This window comes from Camelus ferus, chromosome 14 (genome assembly GCF_009834535.1).
Source record: "Camelus ferus isolate YT-003-E chromosome 14, BCGSAC_Cfer_1.0, whole genome shotgun sequence".
In the NCBI taxonomy this organism is placed as follows: Eukaryota; Metazoa; Chordata; class Mammalia; order Artiodactyla; family Camelidae; genus Camelus; species Camelus ferus.
This window is the reverse complement of record NC_045709.1, coordinates 25,058,182-25,074,333: the sequence shown is the minus strand read 5'-3', so window position 1 is coordinate 25,074,333 and position 16,152 is coordinate 25,058,182. Positions and strand designations below refer to the sequence as shown.

General features: G+C 62.3%; 2 protein-coding genes and 1 long non-coding RNA gene across 5 annotated transcripts in view; 1 reads left to right on the top strand and 2 right to left on the bottom strand.

Annotated features, from left to right (window-relative positions):
- Positions 1 to 526: 526 nt before the first annotated feature.
- Positions 527 to 5,396, bottom strand: ATP4B (ATPase H+/K+ transporting subunit beta). Of its 2 annotated transcripts, none has more exons than XM_032496022.1 (7): positions 5,271 to 5,396; positions 4,698 to 4,826; positions 3,498 to 3,611; positions 3,200 to 3,399; positions 2,379 to 2,435; positions 1,277 to 1,372; positions 527 to 761 (listed from the first exon to the last, which is right to left on the bottom strand). In XM_032496022.1, the coding sequence occupies exons 1-7, from the start codon at positions 5,380 to 5,382 to the stop codon at positions 600 to 602; spliced, it is 870 nt and encodes a 289-aa protein (XP_032351913.1). In that variant the 5' UTR covers positions 5,383 to 5,396; the 3' UTR covers positions 527 to 599. The 2 variants fall into 2 exon arrangements, with proteins under 2 accessions (XP_032351913.1, XP_006176796.2); XM_006176734.2 differs by having other exon boundaries at positions 1,277 to 1,378; positions 5,271 to 5,382.
- Positions 5,397 to 7,847: 2,451 nt separating this feature from the next.
- Positions 7,848 to 16,152, top strand: part of GRK1 (G protein-coupled receptor kinase 1) — a 12,743-nt gene continuing 4,438 nt past the window's right edge. The window contains exons 1-5 of the mRNA XM_032496568.1: positions 7,848 to 8,546; positions 9,765 to 9,892; positions 12,201 to 12,358; positions 13,032 to 13,115; positions 15,567 to 15,691. Of these exons, the coding sequence (XP_032352459.1) occupies positions 7,848 to 8,546; positions 9,765 to 9,892; positions 12,201 to 12,358; positions 13,032 to 13,115; positions 15,567 to 15,691 (1,194 nt within the window). The remainder of the gene's footprint in view (positions 8,547 to 9,764; positions 9,893 to 12,200; positions 12,359 to 13,031; positions 13,116 to 15,566; positions 15,692 to 16,152) is intronic.
- LOC116668619 overlaps positions 12,980 to 16,152 on the bottom strand; it is a 15,203-nt gene continuing 12,030 nt past the window's right edge. The window contains exons 3-4 of one of the 2 annotated variants that reach the window (XR_004325842.1): positions 14,597 to 14,767; positions 12,992 to 13,122 (exon numbers count right to left, since the gene is read on the bottom strand). This is a non-coding gene — a long non-coding RNA (uncharacterized LOC116668619). Of the gene's footprint in view, positions 14,768 to 16,152 lie in introns of both variants that reach the window. The other variant, XR_004325841.1, reaches the window with a different exon arrangement.

The window sequence follows — 16,152 nt, the reverse complement described above, 5'->3', positions numbered from 1 at the left end:
CTCGGGTCCGTCCGCGCTGGCGACACCCTTGCTCCCGGGAACCGCGTGTTCTCAAGTGACAGCCGTTCTGCTTTGTCCTGTGGTTTCCCTGACTTGCTATTGAAAGTTTTAAAGAAAGAGGTGTTTGATTTTTCAGTTCTTTCTCCTTATCAGGAAAGACATTACTTTTTTATAGAGTAAGAGTGAGTTTAATTTAATAAACTTGATTTTTAGTTTAGGAATTGCACTTTTTAAAGCAAGCCTCCAGAATGCCCACAGCCCCGTGTTTCACGTCAGTGCATCCCTAGTCTCTATAGTAACAGACAGACAAAACCAATTACAGCAGGAAGAGTGGTGTCCAGGTGGACAAGTCCTCTCGGGGTCTCGGTGGTCAGACGGCTGCTGCCTTAGGGTCACCATGTCGGCCCCACGTTTTTATCAGCACTGCAAACCCTCTCTAAAAAGGAGTAGAGACCTAGTCTGATTCTAATGCCAAGAGTGCGGTGCACAGGCCGGTCTGCTCCCCGCGCCGGCTCCAGCGAGGTGGGCGTGGTGGCAGCCGGTGGCCAGGAGGTGGTGGTCTGCGAGTGCCCCCGCGGGCCGGGCCAGCCTCCTGCTCGTCACTTCTGGATTCTAAGCTTGAACTCCACCTTCCCTTCGTAGGGGTCATGGGGGTTGTCGAAGGTCACGTGCTCTGCCAGGACCTTGCATGCGATGACAACGTCCCTGTTCCTGGGGACGTTGAGAAGCTTGGCGGCGACCAAAGGGTTGCTGTAGTGGGGCTGAAACGGAGATGGTCGGTCAGGACCCTGGTGGGCGTGGGCGGGGCGCTCTGACCCTAGAGCTGCGGGCACCTCCCAGCTCGCTGGCCCCACTGTGGGCCCTGGAGGCCCTGGGACAAAATGACTCCTTGCCTAGAAACGGGGAGAGTTGCCTCGAGGGGACAGACCAATGGCGGATTCACCTCCAAATTATATTAGATGAAAGTTACTATTAAGAAAACCAGAGAGCAAAGCAAGAGATCTGGAGAAAATGACTTGAAAGAGGCAGTTGTCTGAAAGGGGTTGGGAGGCCCTTGGGAAGTAACAGACCAGATTTGGTATTTATTCTGTACAAGAATGATGTATTTTCAGATACTCTTGAGAGTGTGGGTTTGGAAGCACCTGGAGAGCGAGGTCAGGGGGCTGTGCCACGCCTTGCCTCGTTCTTACAGGCGGCGCGGTTGTGGCTCTCCCCTGTCGCTCACTGCTGGGTTTGAGGCGGCTCTGGAGCCGCTGCTGGGGAGGGGCGCACCCACCTGGGCTTTCTTCCCATAGTAGGGGAAGTAGTGGAGGCTGAAGGTGCCGTTGGGCGGGTAGTACGCCACCTGCAGGGGCACGTCCTGGCGCGGGTGCTCGTCCTGGGGGCGGAGAGGCGCGGCCTGAGCAGGGAGGGGCCTGCACGTCCGCGCGGGTGTGTGCACCCGTGCGCGTGTCTCTGTGTGCGTTTGTGTGTGTGAGCACCCGCATGTGTGCACTGGGCAGGTGGCCACCTTGTGCAGCTGGCGTGAGCGAGAGCTACTCTTCACTAAGGCCGTGACTTGTTAGTCTGCAAGGCCTGGTGACTTATCGAGCTTGTATTTTTTTCCACTTTAAGTCCTCTTGGGATAAAAAGGGTGACAGAGCTGAGAACGTTGGGATGGGAGCTGGGAGGCTGGCCAGCTAATTAGCCGCGGCTGGAGACGGATCCGCCTGCTGCCGTGGGGTTTGCTTCCCTTCGCTGAGTCGGCGGGCTGCCTGCCGGCTGGACGGCTGGAGCTCGTCCAAGAATGGGGAATGAGACCTTGGTGTCTGTTACAATCTCAAGTCGGCCTATGCGTGTGGTCGAGAAAAGTAGAAGAGGAAAACCGAATAGAGGAACCTGCGCCTGGGTAGGCTGCAGGCTTCGGGGCTGGTGATGCCCGGGGGGCGTCCGTGCTGGCAGCCTGGAGCCTTGGCTGAGGGCATAATTGTGAAACGCACTTGAGAGAACATGCGGTGAAGACAAATTTAGTTTTCCATGTTGTGCTTAAAAACCGGTTTTGAGAAAAGCTGGAGTGAATTAATGCCGGCTCTCGGCAGCCCACGCACACACTCTGCCCAGCAAGGGCAGCGTGGGTCATCGGGCCTGCTTTTGTGAGCGTGTGAATAAGGACAGAGGAGTGCGGTGGAAGTGCGCTGGTTTTTCTAAGTTGCCACCAGCATCCTGAAGCGTGTTAGTGATTTGCTGCTCCCGAAGCTGTTTGAACAGCAACGTCCAGCGCTTCCCTCACTGGGTCCTTCTCCCCGCAGTAAAGCCACTCCGGGACGGCTCGCACACCCGAGCGCTCAGCCTGACGGGTTGGGGGCTCTCCCGTGGGCTTCCCGGCCGGTCACACTCACCAGGAATGCGCAGTCCACCCTGGGGGCCGTGCTGTTGCCCGGGAGGAACTTGACGATCTGGAAGGGAAAGCTTGGCCGTGGCCTCTGCGCCCGTCTGTGGGTGTGAGGACGGGGTGCAGAGGAGGGTCTGGGGCAGGTTTCTGTCCTAAGGACCCTGTGGGTGTTACTCCTACTTCAAAGCCAGGAGCCCCCCCCCCCCACCGGGGCAGCAGCAGAGCTGGATGGGAGGGTCCAAGCCATGCTCGGGAGGGTCCACGCAGATTCCTGGGGCCGCGTGTGCCTCTCCCAATTCACGCAGGTCTCAGCCTCCTGAAGTCGCAGCCTCCATGCTCCTGCTCGTGCCCAGAGCCCAGGACAGCACCTGCCTCGCCGTGTGCCCCGTCCTCCACCTATGTGAGCACGTTTGCACTGCACCCACCCCGGCCTCTTAGAAAGGAAAATTAACAATAGTGCTCAGATGCCGGCCTGGAGCCAGGTCATCTCCCATCCCCCACCAGACCCCACCCTCCTCAGGTCCCCACAGAGATGTCACCTCTCCCTGTCCCCTGGTCCCCGTGTCCACATGGACGTGCTGCTGTGGTCCACTGTGCTCTGATGGTCAGCCTTTCTCAGCGCCCAGCGCTGGGCTGGTCCCCAGGTCCCAGGTGCCTCCCAGGGCCTGCACACGGCCCGGCTTCTCTTCAGCCATTGTGCACACGTGTTTGGATGGCAGTTTCAGTGTGGGAGGGGTGAGGGGAGAGGGGACGGGGCAGCTGTAGCCTCGGTCCCAGCCCACCTCCCGGCCCCTCCTCTCCACGGCCACCTCCAACCCCGACACTCACCCTGTTCATCTTAATAATAAAGCACGGCTTTCCTTCTGCGAAACCGAAGGTGGGGTCCGGCGAGCCGGAGCAGTTCTGCAGCATGTCAGCTGTGAACTTGCAGGAGAACTTGGTGTGGTTCGGGGCCAGGAAGCGCTCCTGGAAGAAGTACTTCTCCGACGTGCAGTCGATGTTGCCGTCCTGGGACGCCGGCGAGTAGCCTGCAGGACAGACGCACCTGCGGGCATGGCCTCTGCTGCAGCTGCCCTGGGGGTGTCTCAGAGAAGGAGGCAGGACTGCAGTGCATTTTACACGTTACCCGCCAGGAAGCGGTGGAGGGTGCGCGTCAGCTCCGTCCAGGTCCTGTTGTCAGACACATTGTAGGAGATGTCCAGGCCTTTCTCCCCATAGACGTCCGGCCGCAAGGTCACCCCTGGGGGGAGAGCGTGGCACCTCGAATCTGGCCGCATCCAGGCCTTTGGCTGTGGGGTCGGCCAGCACCCTGCTCCCCTCCCGCCTCCCACTCCAGCCTGCTCCCTGGCCTCATCTCCTCCTGGAACGTGGGCGCCAGTGGTGGCCGCAGCCCCACGGTGCTCTGGCCTCTCCTGCCTGCCTGGGTGGTGGACAGACTCTGAGGTGGTGCGTTCTCAAGTCTGTCGTCTGTTACGTTCTGCTCTGAAGGTACATTGAAATCCTCCACGTTGGCTGGTTCTAAAAGTTGACACCCAGTAGCGTGTTCTGGGGTCACGACGACTTACAGAAGGTCCTTGGGGGTGGCTGGACCCCTTGCCCCTTCCTGGCCACAGTGCCCTGCCGCCGTCACCTGACCCCGGTGTCTTCCTCAGAGTTAGGGATGCTGGTACAAGCACTGAGCGGCTGTGCTGGAAAAAGCTTTTCTTCCTTCATTCCTCCTCCTCCCTCCCTCACTTTTTGTTTGTTTTTTGTGGTCACCCTGGGTTGGCCGTGTCTGGGTCCAAACCCCTTCCCAGGACTTGGAAGTGCCGCCTCCCGGTCTGAGCCCTGGCGTGTCCCTGTCACCAACGAACTTCTCTCGTTTGGTGCTGCCTCAGCCCCTTCCCCACACGGAGGGCAGCCCCTGTGCTCACAGGACACCGTTCTGGGTTTAATCTGCTGTCGAGGGAGCGAGATGCTCCCACGGAAGTGGGGCTCAGTAAGGCTGGTCCCCCCGCCGTCCCCCACTAGGCTCCCGGCAGCTGTGCGGGGGTGTCCTCCCCGAGACGACAGTCCTCCCGGGCTCGTAGAGCCTCCCCTTCAGAGGTCTCTGTGCTTAGCAGCATGTAAGGTCACCGTGTCGAGACCGTCTCTGGCACAGACACCTGTTTTAATAACCGGAACCAAAGCCAAGGCCAGACTATGATCTGGGTCACCTTCCCCAGACGAAGCTGAGGTTGTCCACACCCAGGTGCACCCCTCGAAGCCCTGGCGCCGCTGGAGAGGGGCAGGGGGCCCCTGGGCGGCCTGTCTGGGCCCTGAGGCAGGGTCCGGAGCCGCACCGTACCTGGCGACTTGAGCTGGTCCTGATAGTCCGGTGTGTACGGGTCGATGGTGCACATGAGCACGTAGAGGCACAGAGCGAAGAGCCCGGTCATCACCACGTAGAAGGCCACGTAGTACAGGCTGATCCACACTGCGGGAGAGGCAGTGCAGACCCGGCTCCCTGCGTGTCTTGGGAGGACACGCGGGAAACCCACCGAGCCATGCCGTCAAGCGAGCGGCTCCCCGGTACCGAGTGTGCCCACACACAGGCCATGCAACCACCCCCGTCTAGTTCCAGCATGTTCTCCTGGCCCTGACAGGAGCCCTGGGCCCTTGGCTGAAAAGTCTTTTAAAAATTAGAGTTTTAGGAACAAGCTTTAAAAGCGCTGTTCTCAAATCTGAGGCTGAAGCTTTGGGGCCCGTCCTCAGCAGTACCTCCCGCAGGGCCGGGTGTTGGGGGTACTAGAGCTGAGATGGGGTCATCTGCTGAGGGAGGTGGCAGGGCCCGGGAACCAGGACCGCCAGCCACATGCTGCTGGCGGGGGGCCCTCTGTCCTCTCCTCAGCACCCCTGCCCTGTCCCCGCTGGCACGGACCCCACCGGGACAGCGTCCGGCCCAGCATCTGGCCCGTGTCCGGGTTCCAGCAGTAGCGCTGGAACTCCTCCATCCGCTGGCTGCACGACTTCTTCTCCTGCAGCGCTGCCATCGGCCCTGCTTCTGGAAGCCCTCCTGCAGGAGGAGAAAGTCCGGGGTTTTATAGTCTCCTCGTCAGAGGTCAGCGGCATGGCGGAGCCGGTCCCAGGGGAGCCCGGCAGGCGTTATCACGCCGCCGCTATCGGGCAGCCCTGGCAGGTCCTCCCGCTGTCAGGTGCCTCCACCCTCTCCCTGGGCAGGTCGGGGCCCCGCTGCCGGCCCCCAGCCCCGGACGCCCTTGGCCCTGACTTGGTCTGTTCTGATAGCGGCGAAGGAGAAAGTCTTCCTTGCGCGCAGGTGCCCCTGCTCTTCCCGCTCTCGCTCCTTCGGGAGGGTGTGAAGGGCAGGCAGCAGGAGGGCGGGCCGGACCCCGACTCTCACCTGTCGCTGACCTGCTTCCGGCTCTGAGACGAGGGGCAGCAGGTGACTGAGGTGGCGGCCCCACGGGGGTCTCCCGCCACTGCCTTCCTGCTGCGCCCCTCCCTGAGCGCACACCTGGCAGTGCCCAGGCAGGGCTCTTGTCTCTGAGAGCCGTTGCTGGGGGCGGGGGGCTAGGCTCTTCAGGACTTTTTCGTGTGTCTCTGAGGAATGCACAGCTGTGCAGCCCAGAGACGGAACGCACCCCACTCCCTGGGCGTGATTTTGAAATGCAGATTGTGCGCCAAGGGGACCCCACGGTCCTGGAGCTCTCGGGGGCTGTGCGGTGGCTGCGGGGCCACGGCAGGTTCTGGGCTGGGGACGCTTGGCCCTGCAGCACACTGGGTCCCCGGGGCGCCCATCCCAGCCCCGAGTTTCTGGGTGAGATAGCCTGCGTGGGGCCTGAACCTGCAGGCCGTCTCGAGATGCAGCCAGAACCAGGAGGCCTTGGCGGTTTGCCCAGTGGGGGCCGTGACAGCCGCTCCCTGGGGCATCCGACTGCAGCCAGGTAGAAAGGGCAGCCTGGCAAAGACGCTGCGCGGCAGAGGCCTCTCCATTGACACGGAGCTCACAACCGCTGGCCTTGTGAGGCGTTTCCCTCACTGCCACTCCCAGGCCCTCCCGCTGAGGGAGCCGTGCAGCCAAATTTGAGGTTCCTTTGGGACCAAGAATAACGAAAACCCCTCCAGCCATCATGCTCATTTTCTTCAGGATGATTAAGTTTGTCAGCAAATTGAACAGCCCAGAGTTCAGATGCAATTGCACCATTTTAGCTTGAACTCATAATTCCTTAATGGACCAATCCTCTGCATTTTCCTTAACTGTTCCCATTCACAACTTTGGGATTTTAGGGCCGGAAAAACAGGGAATGCTGCACTGGGCTGCAGTCTAATAGGCCACAGCCTGCGAGCCTGGGACCCAGTGTGCCCAGGCCTGAAGCCACAGGGCAGCAGCTGGTGTCCCCGGAATAAACGCCACCCTGGTCTGGAGAGGACAGAGATGCTCTGGAAGTGAGCAAAGGGTGAGTTCTTTCTGGAAGTCTTTGAAATCTTCCACACTCAGTCTCTGAATTCCCAATAGGGAAAGTGTGTGCACTGCACACTCGTTATCAAAATGACCTTCTCCAGACACGCGCTGGGGGGGAGGGGACGCAGAAGAGGGCATGGGGAAGGGCAGCTGTGCCCTGGGTGTGCCTCAGCTGTGTCTCAGGTGTGTCCCTAGTGTCCCCCACATGTGCCCCAGGTGTGTCCCAGGTGGTGTGTCCCAGGTGTTGTCCCCCAGGGTGTCCCTGGCCTCTTCACCCCCCTCGCTCTCTGTGGGACCTCAGCCCTGGGTGCAGCTGGGGGCCTCCTGCTCCTCACCCTGCCTTCACTGGCTTCTCGGTGTCTCGGCTTTGCCAGCACTCCCCAGGGGAGGGGGGGGCTGATCCCTCAGCCAGTGCCGGGGCTACTTGAGGCCGTTGGTCATGGTGACACAGCTGCTCTCAGTGTCAGCGCGGGGTGGAGTTTGGTCCTGGCAGGCTGACTGGCCCCCTGGCCGGTGGTCACTCCTCAACCCCTAGCATAGCTGGTTTTCTTCCCACTTGCTGTTTTTCTAGGGACAAAAGCGAAGCCTCGTGGGGAAACACAGCTGTCTTTGTGAATTCACGTCCCCGGCCCCTCCCTTCACTTGGGCCTCGTGCCCCCACGGGGAAGCCGGTGGACGGTCCGGCCCTTCGACTTGGGTCCGAGGGCCGACAGGCGGCTCTGGGCTCCCGCGTGGTGTGGCCGTTGGGGGTGTGTCCTTCCCCGCGGGAAGGAGGGGAGGAGCCAGACAGGGCGGCTGCTCTAATCCGTCTGGAGCGGCTTAGGGATTGTCTTTTTCTGGCACCTGCTGCGCCCTGAGCGTCCTCCACTCCGGCCGGGCGGGCTTAGCCTGAGCTGCGTCAGCCGGGCTCCCGGGGCTGCGGCCGGGCCAACTTTCCATCCCCAGAGGGCAGGCGCGGGCCACAGACCAAGGGCAGCGGTTCGGGCCGGCTCGGGACGCGGTGCCTGACGCGACGGGAGGGAGGTGGGCCCCAGGATGGATTTCGGGGCCCTCGAGACAGTGGTGGCCAACTCGGCCTTCATCGCCGCCCGGGGCAGCATTGACGGGAGCGGCGGCCCGTCCTCCCGGGACAGGAGGTACCTGGCCAGGCTGAAGCTGCCCCCGCTCTCCAAGTGCGAGGGGCTCCGGGAGAGCCTGGACCTGGACTTCCCCAGCGTGTGCTCCGAGCAGCCCATCGGCAAGCGGCTCTTCCAGCAGTTCCTGAGGGCGGACGAGAGGCACGTGCCGGCCCTGGGGCTCTGGAAGGATGTCGAGGACTACGACTTGGCCGATGACGACCTCCGGCCGCAGAAGGCCCAGGCCATCCGGGCCGAGTACCTGGACCCCCAGGCCAAGCTCTTCTGCAGCTTCCTGGACGAGGGGACGGTGGCGCGTGCCAGGGAGGGGCCAGTGGCCGGCGAGGACGGGCCCTTCCAGCCCCTCCTGCAGGCCACCCTGGAGTACCTGAGCCGGGCCCCCTTCCAGGAGTTCCTGGGCAGCCTGCACTTCCTGCGGTTCCTGCAGTGGAAGTGGCTGGAGGCCCAGCCCATGGGGGAGGACTGGTTCCTGGACTTCAGGGTCCTGGGGCGTGGCGGCTTTGGGGAGGTGTCGGCCTGCCAGATGAAGGCCTCCGGCAAGATGTACGCATGTAAAAAGCTGAACAAGAAGCGGCTGAAGAAAAGGAAGGGGTACCAGGTGGGCAGCCGTGGCAGGCAGGTGGGCGGGTGGGCAGGCCCACCCTGCGGGGCACCTGCTTCAGCCCTGGGTGGCATGTCCATCCTGTGCACCTTGTCCGTCCGAGTCAGCCTGTCTGCACGGCTGCCAAGCCCGGGCTGGAGGGGGCTGTAGGCCGTGTGTGGCCTCCCGCGCTGGGACTCAGCTCGTCCTGCTGGGCTCGGCACTGGTCCCTCCTGCGCGGTCTCCTCTCCACTCTGGCTTTCTGGAATCTTCCCTGGCTAGTGCCGAGGAGGCGGCACGGGGAGCTGGTGCAGGAGGCTCCGTGGTGCTGGCCCGGGAGTGGATGGAGGCAGGTGCTCTGAGGGGGTCTGCCCTCCGATTGGCGTCAGGCTCCACTTGGGAGGGTCCGTGGAGGCGGCTTAGCATCTCAGGAGCCATCTCCCAGTGGGCATCTCGTCCCGCAGGCCCTCGTCCCGTTCCCTCTGCACGGAGCAGACCGTGCTGCGGGCAGACAGCGGGCACCGCGGGGCCTCCCGTTGCACGATGCTCTGCCCTTGTGCCTACGTGGCATCCACCGTAAATTTCAGGCCATAGTTAGGATACAGCAGCTGCTCTGTCCCGAGTTCAGGACCCTTAGGGAGCTTTCACGAAGTAAAATCCACCTGAAACTCCCCACACGGCGGTAGGAAGGGCTCCTCCAGCACGGGGAGCCCCTCCCTCAGAAGGACACTTTCTCCTAACCCAGCCCATCTCGAACAGACTCGTTAAATGGACTTCAGGGGCTTTACAATGCATATGGACCATGAACAGGGATGTGGAGCGGCTTGGGGGGCCCTGGCCGGTGGACTCTGGCTGACCTTTGTGTCCAGAGGCCTGGCGGGGAGGACAGGCTGGGATCGCAGCAGGAAGGGCTGGAAGGGGAGGTCAGCGCCCGACAGGCTGCCGGGGGCCTGCTGGGACCCTCACCTGCACTCGTAAGACCGGGTGGCGGGAGCCCCCTTGCTGGAGGCTCCGGGAAGCCTGAAGTCCTGGCACGTGACGGGCTTGCTGGTGACCCTGCCGGCGTGGAGCGGGGCGTGTGAAGCGTGTCTCTGAGTTACGTGCAGTTGCTTCGTGCCACTGCTTCCAGCATCTGTCTGCAGCTCTGATTCTATTTGTGACGTTTTCTGGCTCGTGGAACTCGGCCGTTTTGGCGGCATCACGTTCCTAAGTCTGGGTGCCTACCCTGATTTTCAGGGCGCGATGGTGGAGAAGAAGATTCTCGCCAAAGTCCACAGCAGGTTCATAGTGTCTCTGGCCTATGCCTTCGAAACCAAGACCGACCTCTGTCTGGTGATGACCATCATGAATGGAGGTGACATAAGGTAAAAGGTTCTCTCTCCAACGTGGGGGCCGGGACGGGAGGTCGGAGCCGAGTGTGGAGTGCGGGTCCCTGAGCCCAGGGGGGCTGCTTCCCACGAGCCGAGGGCCCGGGGGCCACGAGGGAAAGCCCTGCCCCCATCCAAGTCTGTCTCTGGACTCCTGTTTGCTGGTTCTCAAATGGTGTGTCCTCAGTCCCAGCAAAGTGCAGGTCCCCGGGGGGACTGTCGTTGGCCGGTCCTGTGGATGAGGGGTTTGGGGGATGGTAGGGGACTGGGTGGGCAGCAGCGGCTGTGGGTCAGGTGCTGGTCTGTGGACGGATGAATAAAGGGATTGAGGGCCTTGCTCTCTGAGGGGGGAACCAACGTGGAGAAGCTTCATCAATGCCACGCTCTGGATGACTGCAGAGCTGGGGCACCATGTGGCCGACTTCGGGAGCTGTGGCCTGGCGGTCACCCGGTCACAGGCAGAGGGAGGCAGAGGGAGGTAGAGGGAGGCAGAGGGCCTTGTTGCTGGGCGGGGCCTGTGTTTGCCAGAGACCTGAGGGCCCTGGACTCCTGGGGGAAGTCGGGTCACTTGCTCTCCGAGGGGAGGCCCACCTGTGAGCTGGGCAACCTGGCCTTACAGAGTGCTGGTCTGCAAAGTGGGGGTGGAGACGAAATCCTGGTGCTCAAAGGTTGCTGTGGAGACTAAGTCCACACTCTGGGACACTAGGAAGACTGCCACACGCCCCTCTCACAAGAGGGGCCACGCTGCGCCCCTGTCCTCCCCTCTGCGCTCACTGGCGCCAAGACCCTGCCAGGTAAGCTTGTCAGCTCCCTTTTCCCGACAAGGGTCTGAGGCCTGATGGCACAACCCACGCAAGTTCTGGAAGAGAAGCCAGGGGTCCGGGAAGGGCAAACAGCCTGACTCAAAGCGCAAAAGTGGTAGTGACGCTCACCGCCCTACCTTTGACCACGCTGCAGTATGCGATGCGGCACAGTGCCAGGAGCGTGGGGTACATCACACCGCCCCACGCTGACCGCGTCAGGCTGTCGAGGACGCACCTGCTCTGTGCTGCGCCGTGCTGGAGCCCTACGCTGCGTTATACTGCACTGTAGTGTGTTATACTGCACTACACGGTAGCGCGCTGTAGACTGCTGTGCGCTGTAGGCTGCCGTGCACTCTCCCGCTCTTGCTGCACCGCACCACGGCACTGCTATCTCGTACCGCTCTGCGTTCTGCTCTCTGTGCTGCATTGCACTGAACCACATAATACCGCGCCAGGTGATGCTACATGCTCTGCGCTATACTGCGCTGTGCCACGTACTCCGTCACTGTCCTACGCTGCGTCAGACTGCACTCTATGCGCTGCGGTGTGGTGCTGCGCTGTTACACAGCGCTGTGCCCTGTGTTGTGCTGTGGTGCAGCATCCTGCACCATGCTGCCGCACACACAGTACACTCCACGACAGCAGACTGCACTGTGCTGTACTGCGCTACTCAGGCCACGTGCTGTGCACTGCTGCGCTGCGCCGTGCTGACCGTGTTACACTGCTGTGCACCGTCCGTGCTCACGATACCACAGCACGCTGCCTGATGCCACGCTGTACGTTGCACTGCATTGCACCACATTGTATCATGTTCTGCCAGGCTGCACTGCACTAGAGCGTACCCGCCCCACCCCGCACCCCACCAAAACATTATGCCACGTAAGAGCCACTCACGCTGTTGCTCCAGCTGATCTGAGGATTTCTTTCTCATTTCTTTGTGATTCCCGCCTGCCTCTCCCCTCCTTGGTTGCTGTCCAGTTTGAATAATTCATTTGTTAGGTTTGCTTCTCTGTGAGATGTGAACACCACCTGGGGTGGGGCAGGAGGGGCATCCTGCTGCAGGCCCACGAGGGTCTGCATGTCTGGTGCAAGGCCAAGATGCGTCCTGGGCTCTGTGGTGACCACTCACACCTGATGGGCTGCCTTTCTCCCCTCTGCCACTCCTTCGGCTGGTGACCGTGCAGTGGCTGTGCGGCCTGTTTCCCAGGCCCCATGGGCCGGGGTGGGGGCGATGGGGTGAGGACGGCCACACTGCGTCTTCCCTATAACCGCTGCGGTGGAGGGGGCTGTAAGGATGCGAACACGGGCCGCCGCGGGGCCTTGGCTCTGCTGCAGGCTCCGCAGGCTGGACCCTGAGGCTAGAATGACAGGCGCTCTGCTGACGGCGCATGGGAGGCTGCGGCCTCCCTGCTCTCCTGAGACTTTACTTTCCGTCAAGACCACAGGCACAGGTCTTGCAGTCGTGCCAGAGAGGCACAGGCCTCCTCGTGGTCTGCCCGCAGGTACCACATCTACAATGTGGATGAGGAGAACCCGGGCTTCCCGGAGCCGCGTGCCATCTTCTACACGGCCCAGATCATCAGTGGCCTGGAGCACCTGCACCGGCACCGCATCGTCTACCGAGACCTCAAGCCCGAGAACGTGCTCCTGGACGATGACGGTGAGGCGGCTCCCCGCCGGGCCTCCCCTCCCCCTCCCCCTCCTCCTGTCCAGGTTCACCTCTGTGGCCTGACTGGTCATTGGTAGGGGGTGGGCCGACCTTGACAAATGCTTGTTAAGTTTCTAAACGGCACCAGGACTCATCTCAAGTTTGTTTATTTTTCATTCAGCTGTTTTGCGACAGAACGAGACTGTCCGCACAGGGAGATTTTGGATGGATTTGGGGTGCAGTTTGGTGCGTGACTAGGATGTGGACAATGTGTGGGACTGTTAGTAAATGGTTGACAGTTTCTGGCCAAACCCGCCCTCTGGCGTTCTTTTCCTTCTGCGCTCGGTGAGGAGCTGAGCTGGGGTTCTCTCGGGAAATCCCGGACACATAGGTTTCCCTTCAGCCCTTTCTGTCACCAGGTCAGACAGACACGGACATTCCCACAGGCTGCAGAGCTCGGGAAGGCAGAGATGGGGAGGCTGAGCTGGGGTGGACCTTGCCCCGAATCCAGCTATAGGTCCTTCTACAGCAGGACTGGGGAGTGGGGCCTGCCCGGGTGTGCGTGTGCAAGCATGTGTGCCCATGCGTGCACACGTGTGTGCAGAGGCTGGCCTTGGCTCTGGGAACCCCGGGCACCTCTGTCTTGTGGAGCCACATGTGACTTCAGCCCACGTTTGCTTTTCAGGCAATGTCCGAATTTCTGACCTTGGGCTGGCCGTGGAGCTGAAGGACGGGCAGACCAAGACCAAGGGCTACGCAGGGACCCCGGGTACGACCTGAGAGCAAGAGAGGGGACAGTGGTGGGGGTGGGGGCGAGGCCTGGGGTCCTGGGGTCCTGTGGCCAGGGTGGGCGGCATGGTGGGGGCGGGGGTTGTAGGGAAGCTGCTACCCTTCCCCCAAGGGGGTAGAGGGCCAGTGGGAGGGCACCCACCTCAGGGAGGACCCTCAGACTCGCCCCAAAATCCCATTGTGCCTCTGACTGAAGGCTCCCCAGCGCCTGGCGAAGGGAGGACCCTGATGGTCTGCACTGAGTGAGACACCGCAGGGCAAGGGGGCAGAGCTCGCCTCCCCAGCCCACGCTCCACTGGGAAGCCTCCCGGGGGGGAGACTGGGGGCCATGGGGCCCCCACCTCATGTGGCCAAGGGTGGACGTGGGCGGGGGGGCTGGTCTTGCAGGGGGCCAGGCTGCCCTCGTCCAGAGCATGTGTGCATGTGTATGAGTGTGTGCATGTGCAGGAACATGTCTGAGTGTACACGTGTGAGTGTGCCTGTGTGTCCGTGTGTGTGTATGTCTGTGAGCATGTATCTGACTATGTGTGTGCCTGTGTGTGTGTTCACGTTTGTGTCTGTGTGTGCCTGTGTGCATGCAAGTGACTGTGTGTGTGTGCACGTCTCTGTGTGTGCCTGTGTGTGTGACTGAGTGCATGCGCCCCCCAGGGCACCCTCCCCTCCCCACCCCGGGGGCACAGACAGCAGGGCAGAGACTCCGGAGCAGGGAGGCGGTGCTCCTGGCAGGCTCACACTCGCACCGGCACAGCAGCCCCACGCCCTCCACATTCCTGAGGGTGCAGGGTTTCTTAGCTAATCTCCTTCCCCCATGTTTGGTTCTCAGGGAGAAAGTGGCCTGTGGGCCGGTTGGGTCTGTTTGTCCCAGATGCTCCCAGCCACGTGCCGTGGGGCCTGTGAGGGGTTGCACTGTCGCCACTGCGGGCCTGTCCCCGTGTGTGGCTTTTTAGGAAAAGGTCCTGTCTTGCCTTTTCTGGCTCCTCTCCCGGGTGTGCCCGCGGACAGAAACACCTGTGGGCTCTCGCCCGGGGACTCGGATCTGTAGGTCCCAGAGAGCCCCCAGCAGAACCTGGATGGGAAGCCCCGTGCGGCTGACTCTGCTGTGTGAGGCCCCGCCGGCCGCTAGAGGGCGCCACGGCCCTGCCATGCTGCCTGGCGGCTCTGAACACCAGGAGGGGCCTGCCAAGGGTCTGGCGGGTAGCAGGGCTGGAGCTGGGGTGTGAGTTAGAGGGCCTGGCATCCAGCGAAGCCGGGGAGCCCCCCCACCCTGAGCCCAGGCCCCCCAGAACTGCAGCTCTGCACCAGGTCAGCCACAATCCACCCAGGTGGGGTGGCACACCCTGCCAGCCCCGCAGGGTGCGAGGAGACGGGGTCCCCCCAGGGAGGAGGGTGGACCTGGAAGGGTAGCACTAAGCTGAGCTGGCGTCCACGCACCCACACACACGCATGTTTGCCACGTGAGACCTGGGAGACAGACGTCCTCGGACCGGGCGCAGGGAGCCAACTAGACGTGCCAGGGGGCTGGGGTGTCTCTGTGGTCAGCGGCCCCCCTGAGCCCCGTTTTCCTGGAGAAGTTGTGGTGAGTTGACCATGTCTCTCCCCAAGTCAGAGTGGTCAGGACAGTCACGCACTGCCCTGAAAAGACAGCACACAGAGTTGCGTTCAGGGCCGGGAGGCGTGGTGGCGTTTGCCCTCTGTAACCTCTCTGGGAGAACTGGTCCTGCGGTCCCAGCAGCGTGGGCCCAGTGGCCCAGCCACCTCCCTCCCGGGAACTTGCCGTGAACACGGGTGAACACAGGAGGACCAGGGAGGGCTGCCAATACATGGGCACAGTTAGCTTTGCTTCTGGGGAGAAGTGTCTAACGTCCTCCCAGCAGAGAAGCCGCCCCGGCACCCAGCGCCAGTGCCTGCCCCAGCCCCAGGGGAGCGCACTGCAGCCCCGAGGCTGACGCTGCCGTCCGCCTGCCCCATGCGCCGGGCTGGCCTCTCCTCGGGCACTTGGGGATGGAGGCTGGAGCTGGCTCTGGGGGTGTCATCCTTCACCCTGTGGAGCCCAGCCCGTGGTGTGGAGCAGACGGGCCATGCGGCACCTGGACGGCTCTTTGGAACAAGGAGGCTTCCGCCTCCCCTCCTGTGTCCTTCAGGCAGCAGCCTGAGCACCCGTCTCTGACCCCCGCCCCCCCAGGTCCTGCATGAGCCTGAGACGCTGCTCCGCCTGCTGTGGGGGTCCCACCCAGCAGCTGTGCTCAAGGGGACGCTCGGCAGTGGCAGTGTCGGCAGATGTCTGGTTGTCACATCTGGGGAGTGCTTCCTTGGGGGTGGAGGGGCTCCGGGCACTGGCAGCCCCACGTGTCTCCGTGCGAGGCCCCCGCTCTGGGAGGTGAGTGCCCTGCCGTGCACTGTGTCCCTGAGTCACTCCACGCTCCTGTCGCAGGTTTCATGGCCCCGGAGCTCTTGCGGGGGGAGGAGTACGACTTCTCTGTGGATTACTTTGCCCTGGGGGTCACGTTGTACGAGATGATTGCAGCCAGAGGACCCTTCCGAGCCCGCGGAGAGAAGGTAGGAGGTGGGCAGCCAGTGTCCCCGTGGCTGTCCTGGCACCAGCTCCACGGGTGTGTGTGAGTCATGGGAGCAGTGTCCCCGCAGTGACCTGGTGACCCTCCTTTTAGGGGAACATTAAGCTTTCTTATGGTCAGTCCTTCCTGGGCAGAGGAGGGGACATGGTGATGCCATCTTATGACTCCTTGGACACTCAGGACCAGGTCAGGAGGGAGGAACCTGGACACCCCAACCCCGCAGACGGCCCTCTCCAGACATAGCAGGCTCCCTGGGTGTCCTGCAGGGGTGGACGCTGGGAGCAGCTGTGCCCTGCCTCTCCCAGTCCCCCGTCCCTCCTGTGTGGCAGCCCCACACCCCCCAGGCGCTTTGCTCCAGCCCAGCAGAACCCTGAATGCATGATACAGAGGCTCCATCAATGTTCAAAACTAAAGGACCAAACTGGCCTCTTCCTTGGGCCCACT

Excerpts from the sequence above, each read along its gene's own strand:
- ATP4B (XM_006176734.2), bottom strand. The coding sequence starts at position 5,382 with ATGGCAGCGCTGCAGGAGAAGAAGTCGTGCAGCCAGCGGATGGAGGAG. Across the intron at positions 3,612-4,697 it reads GGACCAGCTCAAGTCGCCAG|GGGTGACCTTGCGGCCGGAC; the intron begins GTACGGTGCGGC and ends CTCTCCCCCCAG. Across the intron at positions 2,436-3,199 it reads TTATTATTAAGATGAACAGG|ATCGTCAAGTTCCTCCCGGG; the intron begins GTGAGTGTCGGG and ends TTTCCCTTCCAG.